The 21,952-nt window shown below is 42.2% G+C and overlaps 1 protein-coding gene across 2 annotated transcripts in view; it reads left to right on the plus strand.

Annotated features, from left to right (window-relative positions):
- LEO1 (LEO1 homolog, Paf1/RNA polymerase II complex component) overlaps positions 1-21,952 on the plus strand; it is a 51,477-nt gene that overhangs the window by 328 nt on the left and 29,197 nt on the right. The window contains exons 2-6 of one of the 2 annotated variants that reach the window (XM_072622748.1): positions 9,941-10,699; positions 13,734-13,838; positions 14,925-15,019; positions 16,665-16,810; positions 20,015-20,099. In XM_072622748.1, coding sequence (XP_072478849.1) covers positions 9,941-10,699; positions 13,734-13,838; positions 14,925-15,019; positions 16,665-16,810; positions 20,015-20,099 — 1,190 coding nt within the window. The remainder of the gene's footprint in view (positions 1-9,940; positions 10,700-13,733; positions 13,839-14,924; positions 15,020-16,664; positions 16,811-20,014; positions 20,100-21,952) is intronic. The other variant, XM_072622749.1, reaches the window with a different exon arrangement.

Consider the following 21,952-nt stretch of genomic DNA (forward strand, 5'->3'; position numbering starts at 1 on the left):
GCCGGTGTCTGCGGGGGCTCCGGGGCACGAGGGGGCTCTGGCCGTGGCCCGGGAATCCGGGGGGGCCTGGTGTCGGGCTGACCGCTTAAAGGGGAGAAGAGACGGGGTCTGGCCGAGGGGTCTTGGAGCTTGGGGGGCGCCTTCCACGCTCGTCTGCTCGTCTCCTCCCTCCGTGCAGCTGCCCAGCGCGGGTTCCCCAAGCTCGGACATTTAAAGGCCCGAGCAGCCGAGTCTCGTCCTGCCTTTGTGTGTTGGTCCTCGGTTGCGATGCCATGGGGGCGCGGGGGGGCTGCTCTGGTCCTTGTTCCGCAGCGTTGGGGACCCCGGACTCCCTCCCCCCTTAGCTCGTGCCGTTTGGCTGCCAGCCCCTCCTTCACGCCAGGCCCCCCCCAGACGGGCCTCGGTGCCCCCGGTCTTACTTACCTCTGACCTCAATGCTCCCTTTTCTGCCCATGACCCCCAGGAGGTACCGGACACCTGCCTGAGCAGGGCCCCGGGGTGTGCCCGGTGCCTGTCCCTGGTCCGGCCGAGGACCCAAGCGCACCACGTGCCGGTGCCAGGCTCGGGCACCCTCCCGAAGGGCCCGGGAGCGCCGGTGGGGAGGTCCGAGTCCGCCCCCCTGGCATGTCTCCGGAGCTGGTGGGAGGCTGCGCTGCCCCCCGGGTACAGCCCCTGCTGTGGCGCGGGTGAGCCAGGTTGGCCGTCCTGGGTGGCGCAGTTGGCTCTAGAGCTCCTCCGACCTCCTTGGGAGCCCGTGCCCTGTGTGAGTTCTCTGTAGGCAGACGCTGGGCATCCTGACCATGTGCCCAGCCCGTTAGGGTTGGACTCCCTGTGGTGGCTCAGCTGGAGAGAGGACCTCCATGTGTGGCACCTTCCCTTGCCAGAGAGTCTGCAGAATCTTGCTCAGACAGCTGAGATGGCAGCGACTCTGTGCCCTGGCATGGCCCTGGCATGCTGTCCGGGTCTCAGGCTCACAACAGTGAGGTCAGCACGGATGCTGTGCACGCTTGCTGCTTTGTAGGCAGCCCAGCACGTCCTGTCACACTTCTCTTCGGAGCCTGCCACACACTGAGCTGGCTCTGACCGTTGTGTGTCAGCCTCATCTTCTCTGTGCACTGCCCAGGTAAGCGAGCTCATCCACAGTGTTCGACACCCTCCATTGGTGTGACTGTGGTTCTCTCTGTGGGTGATGGTGCTGGCCGATGGAGAACCTCTGTTCTAGGCCAAAATGAGCACAAACAGAAGAGAATCGATCCATATTTTGTTGCATCTCAGCGTTATTGAGTCCCATCTTCTCCTTATGTGGCCCAAGCATTTAAACTTCAGCTTCAGGGTCGGACCTTCCAGTGAACAGCCTGAACCAATTTCTTTAAACATTGACCGATTTGATCTTCTTGCTGTCCACAGAACTCCCAAAAGCTTTCTCCAGAACCATGGTTTGAAAGTGTTGATTCTGCAGCGCTCACCTTTTGTAGTCCAGCTCCTTGTAGTCTAACTCTCACAACCATACGTTGCTACTGGAAAAGCCATGGCTTTGACTGTGGACCTTTGTAAGGAAGGTTATGCCTGCTTTTTAGGTGGGAAAACCGATGGAGCACAGTAACTTGGCAGGACCTGTTCTTGATGAAGCCATGTGGGCCCTTTCTATTCTTTTCTCAATCCCTTTTTTTAATTGATTGCATCTGTTCAATACCTCTTGCATTCATCCCCCTTTCCCACAGCCCTCCTAGACTAGGTCTTGTCATCTGACAGTTGAGCTTCTAGTCACGTAGCCACAGTCCTAGTTAGGGTCCTCACCATCTTTTGCATGGACTATTGCAACAACTTCCTAATGGATGTCTTTGCATCTAGTTTCTTCTCTTCCTGTCCATCTCCACACAGCTGCTGAATTGATATCCCAGAGCACAGACAGGGTTGTGTCACTCATTCAGGAAGTTTCAGTGATTCCCTGTAGGATAACATTCAAACTTCTCTTTTTGGGACCCAAAGCCAGCTCTTGTGGTGTTCTAGGCATTTCAAGAGGCAAAGGAAAACAGGGAAGTCCTTCTGGGAATGGGAGCACAATTGTGGAAAGGTATAGAAATGGCAGGTGACAGGTTATGTTTGGGGAGCACCTGGTTAGACCAGTTTGATTGGAACATAGAGTATGTGAAGGAGAGTAATATGTTTATAAAGGTGGGTTGGAGCCAAATTCTAAACAGAAGAGAACCAGTGAAACCTCCCAAGCAGGCAATTCCCATGTTATTCAGCCCTTTTCAGTTGTGTCCGACTCTTTGTGACCCCATTCAGGGTTTTCTTGGCAAAGTAGTTTGCCATTTTCTTCTCCAGCTCATTTTACAGATGAAGAAACTGAAGCAAACAAGGTTAAGTGACTTTCCCAGGGTTGCACAGCTAGTAAGTATCTGAGGCCACATTGGAACTCAGGTCTTTTTTATTCAGTGCTCAGCACTCTGGCTTTGGAGAATGGATTGGGAAAAAGGAAGGGAGGGCATTCAGTACGCTGTTGCAGTACTTCCACCTAGATCTAATAAAGGCCCGAGGGCCGAGGTAGTGACTTTGTGAATGGAGAGAAGAAATGGGCAAGAGGGCACAGGGGAGCTGCTAGATGAAGCAGTTTCTGGGCCCTGTCAGACTCTTTGTTGTGATGATCATTTGGTGATAACAGCAGTTACTCATTCATCTCCTGTTTTAGAGAAAGAAGATCCTGGTAGATCAGCTCAGTCAGTCACTGTGGAGTTGTAATTGCACTGAGTATCGTTTTCTCATCCTTCCTTTGAGCAAAGGCAAAAACCAAGCTCACTGATCTCAGCGGGTTCAGAAAGTGAATCCCACGTAAATCATTTCCTGTCAAGATAGAGTCAGCTTCATTTTTGTGATATTTCTTAACCTCCTTCAACTCTCTTTTTAAGGAAAACATTAATTGTTATAAAGGCATCATCAGGTTTCTGGGTGATCTATAAGATTTTTGACCTCTTAGGCTTAATAAACTTAAACCCTATTTTCTTCTGTGATTTTTGCTGTCCTCCCCTCTGTATACTTTTAAACTGAAGTAGCCCAGTATCAGCGTATATCAATCAGTGACTTCCCTTTTTACCCTTGCCAGTCTTAACCCTGTCATTACCCAGTTTGGCATTATGCTGTCCTCTTTCTAATACCTTGCCCTATTGGCTGCTCCCCCCTTATTACATGCTAGCCTAGGATTTCTCCTACCATCTTCCTCCTCCATTTCTAATTATGGGCTGATGAATGAAGCTAGAGGGGGGCACAGAGCCATGTTGATTGGGCACATAACAAATTATGTAACTATATTATGTAAATAACTTTAACCGGACCCTTGTGGCAACAAGGCAGTCCTTTTGTTCCTCTATAATTATTTATTTTCATCTTCATAGAGATTATTTTAAATCTTCTCTTTTTAAACTTCCCATACCTTTCCATTTCCTCAATCTCTCAGCTGAGTTTCTCTTCTTTACTGAGAAAATTTAGGCCATTTACCATGAGCACTTCCTTCTCCATCTCAAACCCTCGATATCAGTCTCTGTTAATGAGTTGGCCCTTTTCCTCACCAAGGGCAACACCTCTCCTTCAGCCAGTAGTCTTTTCACCTCCCAACTTCTCTAGCAACTTGATGCCTCCACCATCTCCTCTCTCTAACTTTCAACCCCTCCCTGTCTACTAGTTCCTTTCATAGTACCTTCAAACATGCCCAAGTCTTTCTCATTTTTAAGAAAAATTTCATTAGACTGTCTCATCCCTCAATCTATTGTCCTATATCTCTCCTCCCTTTTTCATTAAACCACCTTCCACCATCACCTTGATCAACATCTACCCTCAGGCTCTGAGACAGCTTATAACACTGAACTTAAGAGCCTTTGGGGTAGCAGTGCCTCTCAGCCAACGTCTGTAGTCTTCATGCTGAGATGCAAACCCTCCTGAGAATGCAGCCTGGTAACTGCTCCTGCAGGTGCCACAGCCAGATCTTTTTAAGACCCCCCAAAATAAAGTTCTTGTCACCATAGTCCTTGGCACTGTCAAATGGTTCTGCATCAGAAATGGAGGCTTTGACCAGCAGAAATGATATTAAAGCAGGTATTACCATCTGCTTTGCTGCTGAACCCCAAGGACTATGGGACCTTTCCCCAGAGCAGGGTCTGTCTTTACATGTTTGTATCCCCAGCATTTAGCACAGTGCTTCAGAGACCTCATTCATTCACTCATTTATTCAGCCAAACTCCTAGAAAAAGCTGTCCACACTCATTGCCTCCAAGTCCTCTCCTTTACTCACTCTTTGACTCTTTGCCATTCAGCTTCTGATCCCATCATTCACCTGAAGTTACATGTATTATTCTCATTGGTCTTCACTCCTCCAGAGGACCTTTCTGATGTGGTTGACACTTTTGACTGGTTCTCGAAGAGGACCCAGATGACATCACTGTTAGAGTCAATTGCAGTGCGTCCCACGGCGGCTGAGTAGACCAGTCCTAGCACAGGATGCTGTACCACAGTCAGGCACAAAGAGTCTATGTAGACACTTAGGATGGATTCTCTAATCTGCCCATCTCATGTTTCTTTTGCGCTACTTCAGTTCTGCTTTGCTCATAGAGGAGGGCACACCATGCTGGTCTTGTGCCAGTGTCTCCCATCTCACACAGTCAGTTCCAAAGTTCTTAAGAGATAACCTTGAGAGGTGCTTTTGACCACCATGCGAGCGCTTGCCCTGTGTGTGTTCTCCGTAAAATTATCTTTTATGCAGGTGTATGTTTGGCTATGTGACCAGCCCATTGTAATTTGTGTAGTTGCATTCTCTGCAGTAGAGTTTGATTCCTTGGCAGTTCAGCTTGACAAAGGACATCAGTGTCTGGTACCTTATCCTGCCAGGTGTTCTCCAGAGTCTTCTAAGACAGTTCAGATGGAAGTGGTTCAGTTTCCTGGCATGGCGCAGGTAGATTGTCCAGATTTCACAGGCACACAGCAATGAGATCAACACAATGGCTCTGTAGACCTTCCCTTTGGTAGTCAGTCTAATACCTCTTCTCTCCTGGTGGTTGCACTGTTGACTCCCCTCTCCTGGACACTCTCCTCACTCCATTTTCATGAGGCTGCTTTTGCTTGGTTCATTTCCTACCTATCTTGACAGCTCTTGTTTAGCTCATCATCAGTATCATGCCCCTTAACTCTGAGTATTCCCCCAGGCACTCTCCTGGGCCCTCTTCTCTACATTCTCTAACTTGGTGACTTTATTAGCTCCCATGAGTTTAATTATCTCTATGTAGGTAACTTGTAGATCTGTATAGCCTCACCCTTGAGCTTCAGTATTGCATCACCTTCTGGCTTTTGGACATTTCAAGCTGAATGTCATGGAGGGATCTCCATGGAACTCAACATATCTAAAATCAAGCTCACTATTTTCTGTCCTCAAACCTATTGCTCCCTGTGTCCATATTTCTGTTGATGGCAGCACCATTCCTGTAATCTTCCAGGTTTGTAGCCTTGACATTGTCTAGTTCCTTACTGTTCCTTAACCCTGTATTCAGTTGTCACATCATGCCATGTCTGCCTACTCAGTATCTCTTGCACATTTTTCTTTTTCTGTGCTCATAAAATCACCACCTTAGTTAAAGCCCGTATAATTTGTTTCCCTTGACTATTGCATTGGCATTCTAGTTAGTCTCCCTGTCTCAGTTCTCTTACCATTCTAACATCCTCCACATAGTGCCAAAGTGATTTTCCTTAAGTATAGCTCTGATTACTCCAGTAGCTTCTTTTTCCTCTAGTATAAAATACAAACTCTTTCATTTGGCTTTTAAAGCCCTGCGTTTTGGTGTCATACTATCTTTCCAACATAATATACTTTCCTTTCCTTCTCACATTGAAATCTGGCCTTCCCTTTGTTCTTTACATAAGATTCCATCTCTCATCCTTTGCACTGACCATTTCCCATGCCAGAAATGTCCTCCTTCTTCATCTCTACTTCATAAAAAAAATCCTACTCTTCCTTCAGAATGCAGTTCCAGTGCTACCTTCTGCATGAAGCCTTTCCTGATTTTCCTAAATGATGGACCCCTCTTCTCTAATTAAGTTGTTTTAACAACTTTCTGCTTTAAGTACACACACACATACACACACACACACACGTGCGCGCGCGCACGTGCACATGTTATCTTACGTAATGGATTGTAATCTCTTTGAGAGTAGGGACAATCATTCCTCATCTCTCTGACACCTAGCACAGTGCCAATCACATAGAAGGTGCTTAATAAATATTCATTGATTGATTATTTTACTTGTTTTGGAGTATCTTGTTAATTCTTCATAGAAATGCTCTATTTTTCATATCACTAGTTATTGGTGCATAAGCCACAGTTATGTTTATTGTGACTTGTTTTGCTTATGCCTATAATGATCTCTGCTTTGTAAAGGTAGACAAATGCCCTCATGAAAAACAGTATATATTTTTTAATACTTTTGGATCAGGATGAAACTAGCACCACTAATTATAATACTTTATTGAACTCTCTAAGGTGAATCTGTGAGCTAGCCTTAGATTTAATTTCAACTTCTTTATGATTTCTTATGTTAATAGTACATTTTTAATATCAATATAATTCAGTTCTCCTTCGTTATAATTCAGTTCTTCTTGTAGCGTATCAGTTTGGTCAGTCAATTAGCAATTATTTCATTGGACAGAGATCCCAGATTTAAAGTATGGACAGCTGGATGTTTATAACAGTTTAAAAGTCTGGACCGTTAGCACTCTGTTCATTTTTCTGCCAGTCTGTTGCTATCACTACAGTAGGTGGTATCATACAAGACTAAGAACTATTTATTTGGTTTTAAATTTTTACTTATTTTTATTCTGGACTTAGTTAAAAAAAGAACATTTCCATATACAAAGTAGAATAAAAAAGAGGATTATGTGCAGAAGTAAAATTCTCTTATATATAACTTGCTTTAAAAAAAAGGCATATAATAAATTCAGCTTACTGCTTTCAAAGCTGTCCTACTCATCTGTGTTTCACCATGGACCATTTTATCTGTTTGCTGTGTCCCAACAGCCAAACAATTCACTTGGTGACCAATCTGCTGGTGATGAATAGTTATTGAAAAGATCAAATATTTTATAGTCTTTTGTTAGAGATGGATAGAAATACCCTTTTCTGCCTCCAATTCTTTATAATAAAACATTCATCCTCATAATATGCATTTTTCCTTATGCAGGAACCATGAGATAAGCCATAAAATGCAGTACACAAAATAAAATTGGTAATATGCAAAACATTTTTCTTGCTAGTAATTCCCTAGAATTCTGTGATCTTTTTTCTGCTAAATCTCAATAAAAAAACTGATTTCAGACTATATTCTCTTTTCAGAACACCTGTAATACCATAAATATCTTACAGCAAATAAAATTCTTAAAACTAAAAACACTTTGTAGCCTGAATCTTACCTTCCACTGTGTCAGATGATAGTGTCAGGTCATCATACTATATACTATACTGCTATAAACCTCTTTACCTTGGTTGCCCTCTGAAAACCGAGGGAGGGGTTGTTGGGATTTTAGTGGACTTGGAAAATGCCGTTGACATCACCTCTTACGCTCTGTCCTTCCTGGTTAGAGTTGGAGATTGTGAAGGATGCACTTGTTTGAAATAATTCATCTTTGACATCTGCTTTGTGAGCCATTTGAGATTCTTCCGGATCTTGGGAGTACGGGAGTTTAGCAGAGGTGGGATTGACTTTGAAATTTTAGGCTTCTACCAGCAATGGGATTGGCAAACAATGAAAACATTCGTAGAATGCATGGGGAGCTCTTTACAAGGGCTGGCCAGCTGCTCCACAAGCTTGTGCTACTTGGGCCTCTCGTTTTGGGGGCCTTTACTGCATGGAGCCGACACTGAAGTGAAAATGAGATTACTAATAAAATCACGCAAATGCCCAACTTCCCAAAAGTTAAACGTGGGAATGTTGAGGATTGACTGTAACTTACATTTCTTTTCTTTTCCGTCTGATTTTTGTCATAATAATTCTTGTTGTCTCACAGAGTCATTAGCTTATGTTTGTTTTGTGTGGGACGGCCCCCTTAATAAAATTAGAGTCTTGACCAAAGGAGTGAAAAAGAAAGATAGTTATTCAACTCTCTCACAAAGGGCATTCCCTCCTGCACTCAAGATGGTGATGACTGAGGAAGGCGAGGGTGTGCCCTGCACAGCAGTTTTTATAGACCCTGATCACAGTACCGTACCCTAACCCCCTTCCTCTTAGCCCATTGGCAGGGCCTTGAGGGTACAATCTATCCACGAAAAATCTACCCCAGCAACAAAGAATAAGTGTACAAGAGTAATTTTTAGGAAAAGGGGTGGGGAGAGATATTTGAGTGAGCATCTCCTGTTCAAGGACTGTCACTTAACATAGAGTCTATGAAAGGAGATAAGGGAGTGAGTAAAGGCAGTCTGGGAGGAAGCAAAAAGCAGCCTCTGTCAAGGACTGTTTCATAGCACAAAAAGCATTTTAAGAAAAACAGAATCTCTGTTGTTAGGTTTCTCCCCAGGGCCCCTGGGGTCTTCACTCGGTATACCTGTGCCACTCAGTTTCATCCTAATTTTCAGAGAGTTTGTGATTTGGGTGAAGTTTTGTGCTTCTTATGCTGAGCTGCTAACCCTATTTCTAGTTCTTTATTCCATGGCTTTTATTTTTTTTGTTTTTTCTTCTAGTGTTCTCATTTAATTTATAAAAAAACATTTACAATTTTTTTTCTAAAACTTTTGAGGTTTTGTTTGTACATGTTTTGGAGACTTTCTCTTCTTTGGCTTTGTGTCTTTAGAGTCGCTGTCACCATAATCGTCTTTTGTGATGGAATTCTTTTTTTTGTTCTCTTGCTTATTTTCCCAGCCTACTTCCTGACTTTGGACTTTATATTAATGCCTGGTTCTGTGCACTTCTGAAGGGAATATCTGGCTGGTACTGCTGCCGTTTTCTTAGGTTATTAAATATCATGTTAGTCCAGGATCTCAGGGACAACTCAAACTGGGGACCTGCAGTGCCCCCCAAATGGTGTGAAAAAAATATGGTCACTGCCTTCTTGGTCTGGGCTTTTCAGGTTCCTGTCCTGGGTTCAGGTCTGAGCAGAGGGCCTATGGGCTTGCTGTGTTTGGGGGGTTTCATTAGACTGCTTCTGGACTCAAATGTCCACTATCAGCCAGCTGGAAAGCACTGCTGTTTCAGAGTGACAGAGCTTCTGGCTTTCCTATTCCTGCCCTGGTTATTTTTTCTCAGGCTTTACACAGGGCTGGGAGCTGGAACTGAGACCTGCATCTGCTTCTGTCATCCAAGCCATATAGCCACTGCTTGTTTCTGAACTTGCTCAGTTCATAGCCTAGGTCCTATGACTGCTTCTCACCCTGGATCCCAGCCCCTAATTGCAAACCCTCAGGTTGTCCTGGATCTGTTACCCTGACCTGTGTAATAACTGACAGTTGTCAGTTGACATGTGCCTCTATCCTACACGAGTTTCCATTCTCGGTGTAGGACCTTGTCCTGCTCTATTGTGTAGTCTTTCCCTGGGCTCCTGCCATAACGCCAGCCCCTTCTGTGGTCTGCAGTCACATGTGGCCGTAACCACAGCATGCCTTCTGTGCTTGGGTTTACCTATGAGAAGGAGAAAAGACCTTTCAGTCTGTCTCCCCACGCTGTCCCAAGGTGAAAAAAAATGCCTCGCTGTAATCCTTTTCTTCTTGGATTTCCCAATCAAGGTTTGACCTGGCGTCATTTCTAGATTTGCTTGGAACAGTGGGATGGAGTTCACGGTGCCTTTTTTTCTTGCTGTTTCATCGTGGCTCTACCTCAACAACTCGTAAAAAGGAAAATGTATTTGAATGAATGTTGATGTCTAGATTTGCGTATGTTTGCTGGTAGAATAATACGTGTGTACTTTATTTCTTAGATTCCGATTCTGAATCTGGATCTGACTCAGATCATGAGAATGCTGCCTCTGGTAGTAATCCCTCTGGAAGTGACAGCGAAGGGGATGATAGAGAAGATTCGGTAAAGCCAAGTAATAAAGAACTGTTCGGAGATGACAGTGAAGATGAAGGACTTTCTCATCATAGTGGGAGTGATAATCACTCTGAAAGATCAGACAATAGATCAGAGGTTTCTGGGCATTCTGACCATGAAGAAAATGACCAGTCAGATATTGATCAACACAGTGGATCAGAAGCTCCTCATGAGGATGAAGATGGGGACCATAGATCAGATGGAGGGAGCCATCAGTCAGAGGGTGAAGGCTCTGAAAGAGCACAGTCAGATGATGAAAAGTGGGACAGAGAAGATAAAAGCGATCAGTCTGATGATGAGAAAATACAAAACTCTGATGACGAGAGGCCACAGATTTCTGATGAGGATAAACTGCAGAATTCCGATGACGATGAGAAGATGCAGAACACAGATGACGACGAGAGGCCTCAGGTTTCAGATGATGAAAGACTGCAGCTCTCTGAGGAAGAGAAGCTGGCCAATTCTGATGACGAGCAGCCAGCAGCCTCTGACAACGATGACGAGAAGCTACAGAATTCTGATGATGAGGAAAGGCCGCAGGTCTCTGACGAGGAGAAAACGCAAAACTCTGATGATGAAAGGCCGCAGGTGTCTGATGAAGAGCATAGGCGGTCAGATGACGAAGAGGAGCAGGACCGTAAGTCGGGTGTGTATGTTGTTATGTGTAGAATGTTCGTTAGAAGTATGATAATGTGCATTGTGGTCTGCCTTGTCGACCCTGGCTTTTTTCCTCCAATTCTTTACCCTCCCTTTCTCTCATCGAGCCTTTTTCTTTCTCTTTATTTTTATTGTAGTACTTTTTAATACTTCATTCTTTTTTCCCATTTTGTTAATGAATGATCTGATAAAATAGAAAGAAGTCTTTAAAATAAAGGAGGGAGATGGGGAGGAAATTTTTAATAGGGAAGTAACTGTGAAGTGACGTTTGTTCCATTTCCATAGATTAACTAGCAAGATTGTAGTAAAGCAGGTTTGAAAGAGGAGCATAAGCTAAGTTAGCTAAGTAGCGTTCCTTGAAGAAGGTACATATTGACTAAATACGTTCTAGGGGAAGTTGGTTAATGCCATGGCTAGCATTCAAAGTGAGAATAATTGAAGTAAACATGATACTCTTTTCTTTACTCAGTAATGTTTGTTGATGGAGGATACAACATGCTTTGCAGGTAAGGTCCATTTTAAACACTCTGTTATAAAGAAGTGACATCAAGGAAGGGAGTAAGCATTTATTTCTTATGTGTCAGGTGCAGTGTTAAGTGCTTTACAACTCTTGTATCACTTTATCCTCACCACCTCTCTGAGAGGTAGGGGCCATTTTCATACCCTTTTGGCGGTGAACAAGCTGAGACAAACAGGTTAAGGGATTTGCCAGGATCCTACAGCTAGTAAGTGGCTGGGCCTGGATTTGAACTCAGGTTTTCCTGATTCCAAATCCAGAGCTCTCTCCATTGTCACCTAGCTGTACTCCAGAGCTGTTGGCAAATGTTCTGTAACTATAGCGGATAAACTCTCATGAAAAAGACTTTTTTTGTTCAAGCAATAGCTTTTTTTAAATAAGGAAGTTATCTGATTTTGTGCCATTTGCATTTTAGGTAAGAAGACAAGTTTTACTTCAGTTATTTGCTGTTCATATAAACGTAAACAGATGCTAAAAAAGCATTACTTATCTTTAAACACTTTTATTTTGCTGTTTTGTTTGTATACCACTGCCATTTCTCTAGTTGTCTCTCCCTTTCCTCCTTCAAAAGAGCCTTAAATAAATAATTTTTTAATACAGAAAATAATTCAGCCAAACTGAGTCCAGTGTTATATATGATAGTCTACATTTATAATTCCTGCCTTTGCAAATGAAGGAGACTCATGGGACTCAGTCGTGATACTTTCACTGCTTTCAGTTTCATTGGTTTTGTTCTTGTCCCTTTCATTCATGTTGTTGTAGTCTTTGTGTGGGTTATTTTCATGGTCTTGCTTACTTCACTTTGTTTCAGTTCATGTACCTCCTCCTGTTCTACTTTGTCCTGTTTATGTATTTTTACAAATAAGGCAGTACTGTTCCATTCTATTCCTGTGCCACAACTTGTTTAACCTAATTGATGGTTAGGTCCTTAGTTTCCATTTCTTGTCACCATGAATGTGGTGCTAGAAATACTTGGTGGATCTATTTGAAGGTCTTTTTTTTCCCATTGGCTTCCTTGGCTGGGTGGAGTGGACAATTTATATTTATCATAAAGTTGTTGTGTTCATCCTTCATTTTTGAAGAAGACCGTAACATCAGACAAATGAAGACGTGACTTGCATTTGACTTTGTTTTGAGAGAGGGCTGTGCAAGGTCACCACCCTCACTTTCTCCTCGTCTGGATCCAGTGACAAAGTCAAAGTGCAAGTCATGTTAGCATTTCTCTGGTGTCCTGGTCTTCTTCTAATATGAAAGATGAACACAACCTGAGACTGAGGTGCTTGAGTGGGGACTGGGTAACTAGCTGGGTAACCCAGCTTATCCTCTCCCTTCTGTTACCCTTTCCCCTTCCTTTGGGGTTTACTGTCTAGATGTCCATCCTTCCTTCTTCCTTCCTTCCTCCCTCCCTCCCTTCCTTCCTTCCTACCTTTCTTTTCCCAAAACCTTAAACTCAGTGCACTCTGAAGCCCATAGATTGGACAACAAGAGGTCCCTGCCCAAGCTCCACTTAATGGCTGCCTAGAATAATTATCATTAAAAGGAAAAGGAGTGTTTTATTGTTATGTTATTTGTACTAAAAAGTTTTCATCATAAATTTTATGCAAATAAAACATTTTAACACTAGAAGGACCAAGCATGTCAGTTGATGCAAAAAATAGTATGCTTTTTAGTTTGAAGAAAAAAATTTCATCCTATATGTTTTCTTTACCATATGGATACTACCATTAAGAATACTAACACAGTGTGGTCCTTTGAGGTGTTCATAAATTCTGGTTCTGACATTAAAATTCGTTTACTAATAGCAAACGTTTGCTAGCCCACTTTTCCCATCAGAGATAACAAAATAAAAGAAATGATTCTTCTAAAGTCTTACTCTTAGGAGACTGAAGTTGATATTTTTGTGTGGAGGTGACCTTGATTTCTCAAAAGTTTTGTCACCAGAGCATAAGCTGTGACTGGTCCAACCAAGACAAAGAAGCTTTGTTTGTGGGCCTGATAAAGGACTGTAATCTTTCCGCCTTGCTACTCTGGAGCAGGTCCGCACAACCATCGACCTGTGGGGCGCTTGCATCATGCCAAAGAATTTTGGGCAACCTTCGAAAAATGTAGAGGATGTTTTTGAGGGCCGCCCAAAATCCTTTTGACACTCCAGTGGGTCATAGGTTGTGCAGGCTTGGTCTAGAGGGACTCTTCATCAGAAATCTGCCCCCTCCTGCTTCTCGTGAAGAGTTCTTATCTTCATTGGTTGAACTATTAAATTATATACTCCTTGAAGTGTAGAAGTACTCTTTGGGCATAAATAAATAGCTCTGGGAAAGTGGTATTAGAATGAAATTAACCTCTTGTATATCATCTTGCTCATAAGTAGGAATAGTCATTATTTTTTATTTTCCTTCCTTTAAATCTCCTCCTAATTAAAATGCTAATCTAAGTTGTTTTTTAAGTTACTTAGCTTAAAACTGAGAAGTTATTTTTATGGTGAAGTCCAAATTGTACTTTTCTGTAGAATCTGCAAGAGGCAGTGATAGTGAAGATGAAGTTTTACGGATGAAGCGAAAGAAGGCGATAGCCTCTGATTCGGAAGCGGATAGTGATAATGAAGGACAAAAAGGTAATCTTCGTTTCTGTTTTAAAAATTAGAGCACTCTTGATGCTTTACTCAGGATGTCAAACTAACACTAAAAAGTTCTGATTACTACGTTAGTTGGCATAATTTGAGAAGCTAGGCCTACTTTGGAGGCTCCTTCCTCTCCCAAACTACCTTGTTAATTTTGTGTATATTCTTTACGTGTGTGTAAAGTATGTGCTTGTCTCTCTCTTTAGAATGTAAGCCTCTTGGGGGAAGGGACTGTTCACTTTTGCTTTTGTGATCCTGGCGCTTAGGCTAGTGCTTGGCACGTAGTAGGCCCTTAAGTTCTTGTCCAGCCCTTTGACATCACCAGCTGAAGGCGTGTGAGGCCATGTTTTAGCCTGCAATGCTGCTCTGAATTTACAGCCCTCAGTCAGGAGTGGAGCCGGCAGCGTCCAGTGTGGTGTAATGGAAAGAGCTTGGGCCAGAGTCACAAGACCATGTCAAGAGTACTGGTTCCCTCACTAACTAGTCTTGTTACTTCTTGTGAAAAATCAGAATGATATCTGCCATATCCAGCTCAGAGAGTTGTTGTAAAGACTGCATGAGATGATCAGTGTGGTCGCGTAGGTGAGTCTAGGGACATGGTAACTTTGCCAAGCCTCAGCTTCCTCATCTGTGGATTGTGGGGCTAACGCTCGTGTCATCTACTCTGTAAGGTTATTGTGAATGAACTGCTCTGTTCATTCCCCAGCTCCCTACAAATATGCCTTGTAATTATTGCTTTCTTCTCTTTACTGAGGCGAAATGTGACTGCCATTTAACTCTTGTCAGGTCTCTGAATATCCCCCTTGGATGGTGAGCTCCTTGAGAGTAGCACCGTTTTTTACTTTGTATCCCCAGATACTAGCACGGTGCCTGGCACATAGTAGGTGCTTAATAGATGTTGTTGACTTGACTGAATAAGCCAGCTTTAGTGAGCTGGCTCCATGACAACCTCTGTACAAGTCGAAGGGATCCTTCGTGTCGTTCGGACAGTTTTATGTGACACATTCACATTCATGTGAGCTATGTTCCATATGACTTTAATGATAGAAAAGTGTTGTATTTTTTTTTCACTCATTGAAGAAAATAGTGAAACCATGGATCTGTTTGGAGGTGCAGATGACATTTCTTCAGGGAGTGACGGGGAAGACAAACCGCCCACTCCAGGACAGCCGATTGTGAGTAACACGTGTGCTGATATTATGGATAAGCCCCAGAGTCTTCCCACTGCCTGGCCTTCAGGGCTTTGCTGAATGTCAGTGGGTGTTAGGTGGTTTGGGCCCGGACCGTATGGGTCCTGGCTTAGAGCTTAGGATGTTCCACACCTTTCAGTTTAAAAGTGGAAAATGATGTTTGCAATTTGTCATTTAACTCTAAACAATATAAATCTTTATAAAGGATTCCATGTCAGGAATCCTACTGTACCTCCCCAAGTTTGTCAGGAATCTTGATGGTGTTCTTTGCCTTCTGGTAGAAGCCAAGATTCCTCCCAGACTCACAGTAAGAGGAAGAGACAGGCTGGAGAAGAGACTGGACTTTTTCTCATCTTTGTCCTCTGGGTTTCCAAGCGCTACACTTAGGCTTCTGCTAGGACAATGAGACAGCTCAGTGGCCCAGGGGATAGAAGACCAATTCCAGATTCAGACACTTATTAGCTGTGTGGTACTGGGCAAGTCACTTAACTTCTGCCTGCCTCTGTGTCCTCATCTGTAAAGTTGGGGGATAATGATGAGACTTATTTCCCAGTTTTGATGTCAGGATCAAGTAAGATCATATTTATAAAACACTTTGCAAACCTTGAAGTGCTATATAAATGGAAATGCCAGCTTGTGGTTGTAGGAAGTGCTTGCAGGTTGCCTTATCTACACAGAAGCCTAGTGAACAATTTTTTTTTTTTACTTGGGGCAGTTTGATCAAGTATATACGCTAGGTTTTTTTTTTTTTTTTTTAATAAATGTGAATTGGGGCATTGTGAAGTTTGTCCTTATGCTATATTTTGTTTGTAGACACTTTTTCTTCTTGTGTTTAAGGTGTCATTCCTTTCACCAGTATTAACTTGATCTCTTTTAAAAGAATTAAGAATATAGATGAAATTTATGTGTTAAAAATAAGGGCATTTTGTCTACACGAGGAGAAACGTACAGAGAGCAGAAAGCATCACATTCTAGAGTGAGACTGTTCTTGCATTTTAGAGCTGTTCTGTTGGGGCTGTATTGCTCTGTGCATACAGAGACAGCAAATCTAAGGCTGCTACTTGTCTGTGAGTGACGTGGAGTCAGCCAGGCCTGAATTATTGTCTTGCATACTTGCTAGCCTTGTGATCTTGGCAAGTCACATTGCCTTTCTGAACCTTGGTTTCTGCATCAGTAAAATGTGGAAAATACCATGCCTACATTCCTTGGTTGTTGTAAGGATCAAATGAGATCACGTTTGTCAAGTACATTGCAGACTTTAAAGTGCTACCTGAATGTTTCTTTAGCCCAAATCTGGACTCTCAGTTTGTGGTGCTCATTTTTGCTGGTTTTAATTAGGTTTCCTTAAAATAATTATTTGTTGATTTTTCAAGTTTGAGTATTTATGCAAGATAAGTAAAAATTAAAAAAAAAAAACCCTAATCTTCACTGTTTCTAAGTCTCTTTTAAGTCTCAAGCAATTGAGATACCAAAAAATTACTCTCTGTGGTTTCTTTGCACTGCATCATCCCTAAAGTATATATTTGCTTTTTCTCCCATGTACATCTGAACAGCGTTTTTGGACTAGATGATATTTTAGATGATCTTTGTTGTCCCTTTAAGCCCTTCAGTTCTGTAATTTATTTACTAGGATGAAAATGGGTTGCCTCAGGAGCAGCAGGAAGAAGAACCGATTCCAGAGACCAGAATAGAAGTGGAAATACCCAAAGTGAACACTGATTTAGGAAATGACTTGTATTTTGTCAAACTGCCCAATTTTCTCAGTGTGGAACCCAGGTAATGTCCTGAATTATAGACTTTCTAACAGTGAAACAGCACTTTTGAGATAGTGATAATCTTTCTCATTTTATATTTTCTGGGGAATTTCTAATACATTGTAGCTAATGATTAAGTTGCCTTACCACATGAGTAAAAGTTATTAATAATTTTGAAGTCTTGACTATAAGAGATTTTAGGAATTCCAGTCAGTGTCCTAATCTAGACGTCATCCTTAACTCTTAACTTTGACCCCCTCATGCCAACGCCTTTGGGTTCTGCTTTCTCATCTATCCCCTTCTGTTCTCTAACACTGCTGCCATCCTGGAGCAGGCCCTTGGCTCCTCATAGCCTGCTGACAGATCGACTGCCACATGTCTCCCCACACGCCATTCCATCCTCCACCTACCTTCCCCATTCTCCTCAGTAAAGCCCTTTCTAACCTGCCCCCCTTCCACTGCCCATCTTCAGTCTCATACTTTTGTCACGTTCTCTTTGATCTAGTGACCCTGGTTCTGTTGTTACTTGAATAATCTGACTTACATTTTTTGCTAGCTGCTTCCAGTGTGCCGCATGCTCTCCTTCCTCTCTTCCGCCTCCCGCCTTCCCTGGCCTCCCTCAAGTCCCACCTTCTCCAGGAAGCCTTTCTCAGGCCTCTTCGTTCTGCTGCCTCTTGTTCGTCTTTGCGCGCCATCTTCCCCATAAGTTCCTCCAGCACAAGGTTTTGTTTGCCTGCCTTGTCCCCACAATGCCTGGCACATGGTAGCTGCTTATTAAATGTTTATTGACTGACTTTTTAACGACGTCATCCTTTGAATTTGAAGATATGTGATATGATTTAATTACTGAAGGGTGCTCTTTTAGACATTTTTTTTCCTATTTTAGCAGTTCATTCACAGTCTCTTTGTGCTCCTCCTTGTGACCAGTGTCAGGCATTTTCTAGCCTGCGATCATACAAGAAAGCCAAGCTGATTTTCCTTATTAATGCTGTTCTAACCATCTAATCCAATTAGTGGAGGGGAGGTTAAAGGTGGCAGACGGGGGGACGAGGAGAGTTTGATGGGGGGGGGAAGAGCCTTTTCAAAGCTTTTCTTTGAAATAATTGCAAAGTTATCTTTTTGACAAGGGTTAGTATTTTTAAATTGAGTTTTGAGTTTTAACTTCAGTCTTTCCTCTTAGGAAAGATCTAGCTCAAAGGAAAACTATTTCAGGAATCGTCCTGAAATAGTGTAGAATGAATCCTGAAGTTGTAAAAGGAAGAGTAAATGAGTCCATTGTTTTCCATCCAAACTTGAATGAAGGTGATATCACGGAAAACAAGATAAGAGAAATGAGATATGAATACGCAGATGAATTCCTTTTTAAAGTTTTACTTTGAGAATAAACCTTTTAGAGCAGGAACAGTATAATTACATCTACTGTTTAGTACTTTGTATGTTTGTATTTTCAGTTTGGTTCCAGGCATGATTTTTCTCATGTTATCTGAATTATTTCAGAGTTCCCCTCGAATTCCCAAAGGAGTTCTGTAATGTCTTCTTACTGCCCAGAGTGCTGATTGATGGACTAGCATATCCTTTGCTCTGTCCCATTAAAGTTTCCTCTCTCCAACCCATAACGTTTTTAGCCAAGAGAAATGAGTGGGGCTGTACAGCCAGGGGAATATCTATTAGCGATGATCATATAAAGTTCTTCATTTTGCTCTGTCAGCTAAGTTAGAGGTGATTGTTGAGAAGACTACTTTTTAGCAGTAGCTCAGAATTTATTTGGGGTTATCTTTTAATTTGGATAATGGTAGCTCCAAAACTGAGTATTTCTCAGCTTTTTATAGTGGAGGCCCATGGGAATATCTTTTAATAAAATATTTCTCTTATCTACAAAGGCATGGAAGTAGTCCTTTTCTTCCTTCCTTCACCTCATTTGATCATCTAAAATTTATCAGTGGAAGTGTTTAAGAAGGAGATGTATGATTATATTAGATGTTTGCTGTTATTGTGGAAGAAACCTTACTTAAAGTTGAAAAGAAAAATTGTGTAATGATCGTAAGCTTTTCCAAATGTTTCCCTTGTTGATGAGTTCATTCTGTACTTCGGATCCCTTCGGTGAAATCCATAGACCTAAGGAAAGATGGATTGTTCTGATATTCCACATTATAAAAAAATAAATAAAAAATACATCTTGCTCAGACCTCTGACTTGTAGGTGGAATGCACACTGGCTAGTTCTTCTGTGTGCATGTCTTGGATGAACTCACGAAGGGCCCCGGATTGGAGGGAGGAGAAGCTGGATCACTTTTTGAAAACTGAATATTGCATTCAGTGACCCCAAACTTCATGTTGCCACAAAAGCCACACAAGTAATAACTTCTCCAATACTCCCCTTCCTTTGGCAATGCTATTTAGTTACAAATTGATGTTACAGCTTGATGTCAGAAGAATTAAAATTGTAGATGATTCAAGGGCTGGCAGAAAGACATTTGGTGGACATATCCGCACTTTAGTGTGTTACTAGCAATCCATATGTAAGAACTGGCATGACTGTCAATACCAAGAAATGTATGAGCTGAAAAGGTGGGCCTCCTTTCATAGGATCCAGTGTTTAGACAGCTGGGATAGTCCATTAGCATTTAAAAAAAAAATAAACAAGGAAGGCCTAGATTCTTGTGTACTAGAATCTGATGAGATGCAAAAGTATAGAAAGCCTGCAGTTTATTGTTCCTAACATATAGTTAGCACTTAATGAGTACTTGTTGATTGAGTGCATCGATAGAGAGAATGTGCACCTCTATAGAAGATGACCAAGTTAATAAGAAAGCGCTTAAATCCAAGAGTCAGGGTGATCTTGAATTGTGTTCTGGGTCAAAGATGCTGACAGGCAAAAGTAGGAATATGATTATATTTTGAAAGTTTCTACTTTTGTTCCCCTTTGTTATTAACAAAACATCTAAGCACAGGAAGCATTGTGCCTGCGCGTGTGTATTTGTAGTTGGCCATATAGGTCATGTCGTATCTCAGTTTGTATCATTTCAGTAGGAATCTTACATGACTGTAATGAAAATATTTTGAAGTTCCACCTGATTGTCTCTCTGAGGGGTGTGTATATGTGTGTGTGTGTGTGTGTGTGTGTGTGTGTGTGTGTGTGTGTGTGTGTGTGTGTGTGTAGAATGCTCCTGTAACTGTTGACGTACCAAACATGTCTAAAATTGCTTTGTGTTGTCGTCCATTTGCAGACCTTTTGATCCTCAGTATTATGAGGATGAATTTGAAGATGAAGAGATGCTTGATGAGGAAGGCCGGACCAGGTTAAAGCTTAAGGTAGCGTCGTGTGGCTTGTGGTTTTTGAATCCCTTTCATTAAGTAGGACGTGGAATAACTGCAGGCTTCCTTTATATCTTGAGCTTGTGTTTCCTGTTTGTGAGCAGGTAAATCAGAAAAGAGTCAATAATGCTTTGCCTTTTAAGAATGTTGCTTTTGACAGAAGGCGCATAGTTTTCATTGTCCCTCTTTGCAGTGATAATTTCTTGACTCGTCTCATAGATTGGCTGATAGACCTTTCTCTCAGTACCTCTTCCCAAGAAGTGTATTTAAGCTGTCCACCTCCCATAGGTAAATCTTGGGTTGTCATATAGCATCCAGTACGCTTTCTTACATGTTGTAGATGCTCCATGTTTGGTACTAAATTGAATTTGATTCTGTGACTAATACATAGTCATGTTTAAAGACATCTGCTCCCTGTACACAGTACTTTGGCTCGTTGCCGTGTTTTTAAAGCCCGCCCTTTTTTTGGTGCCTTTAGCTTTTTGATGTGGTTGTTTACGTGGTGAAAGAGCCTCCATGAAGTTCTCAATTCTTATTTACCTCTAATACCATACAGGGTATCCCAGAAGTCTTAGTGTCGTTTTAAGCTATAGAGCTCCATAAACTTAAGGTTCAGTTTACACTATAGAGCTTTCTGTACTAAGACTTGGAAAGCAACCCCCTATATAGCTTGGATAATCTTCATCCAAAAAGCAGTGCTGATCAGCCTTTTAGCACAGAAGACTGCTTCAGACATTTAGTCTGGCATTGGGTAGCAGGAGACACTGAAGCTGATGAGAGTTTGGCATGTTAGACCGCAGATATTGGAAACTGCGCTCCTGTCATCTGTAGTGTTTCCCATACATACTACTTTTTAAAAGACTGCATTTTTGTAAATTATCTTAAGCTGATTTGGAATGTGAACAAATAAGAGTTTTCCACCATTAGGTTTCAGGCTGAACCCTGGAGTGTCGTCAGTAGAAAGGGTGCTGGGTATAGAGTCAGAAGAGCCAGGTTTGGGTCCTGGCTCGGTTAATTGCTAGCTGAGATCTTGGATAAATCATTTCATCTCTCTTAGACCTCTTGTAAAATACTCGTAAAATAAAGGAGTTAGACCACATCACCTTTAAGGGTCCTGGGGTTATAAAGACAAACTCAAAGAACCCCTGGAGCTTACTTGCATTCTCCTGCTAGGATATAGTGAATGCACTAGATAGGTAGATAAAAAATAACTTAAGTGAGAAAGCATTAACAACTGAGGAAATCAGGGACCTTCCCAAAGGAGGTAGCGACTGAGTTGAGAACTGAAATTAAAGGAGGGTTCTAAGAGGCAGAGGATGACAAAAGTGACGTAATCCCTGTTGTCAAGGAACATTACAGTCTGTCAGGGAAGACAACATGTACCTGTCTGTACCTGTACACACATAGAATGAGTAGAAAAGAACTGCCAGGCAGTTTAGGAATCCTCCTTGGGGAGGATTAGGAGAAGTTTCACATAGGAAGTAGTGCTTGACCTGAGTCTTGAAGGAAGCAACGAAGTCTGTGAGTGGAGATGTGGAGAGAAGACATTCCAGATGTGGAGTTAGTGCAAAGGCACAGAAAGTGCTGTGTATGCAGAAGAGCAAGAAGTCTAGTTTGAATAACTGCAGAGTATAGAAAGGGAAGGAATATATAATGGAATATATATTATATGGGAGTGTATATAGATATAGCTATGGGAGTAACCTATAATGGAAAGGTAGGTGGGGCCAGGTTGTGAAACACTTTAAAAGCCAAATAAAGGAGTTAGTATTTTACCTTAGAGTTAATAAGGAACCACTGGAGCTTATTGAGCAGGAGACTGGCACAGCCAGATCTGTGCTTTAGGAAAA

The sequence above is a fragment of the Notamacropus eugenii genome, chromosome 7 (assembly GCF_028372415.1).
Source record: "Notamacropus eugenii isolate mMacEug1 chromosome 7, mMacEug1.pri_v2, whole genome shotgun sequence".
Classification (NCBI taxonomy): domain Eukaryota; kingdom Metazoa; phylum Chordata; class Mammalia; order Diprotodontia; family Macropodidae; genus Notamacropus; species Notamacropus eugenii.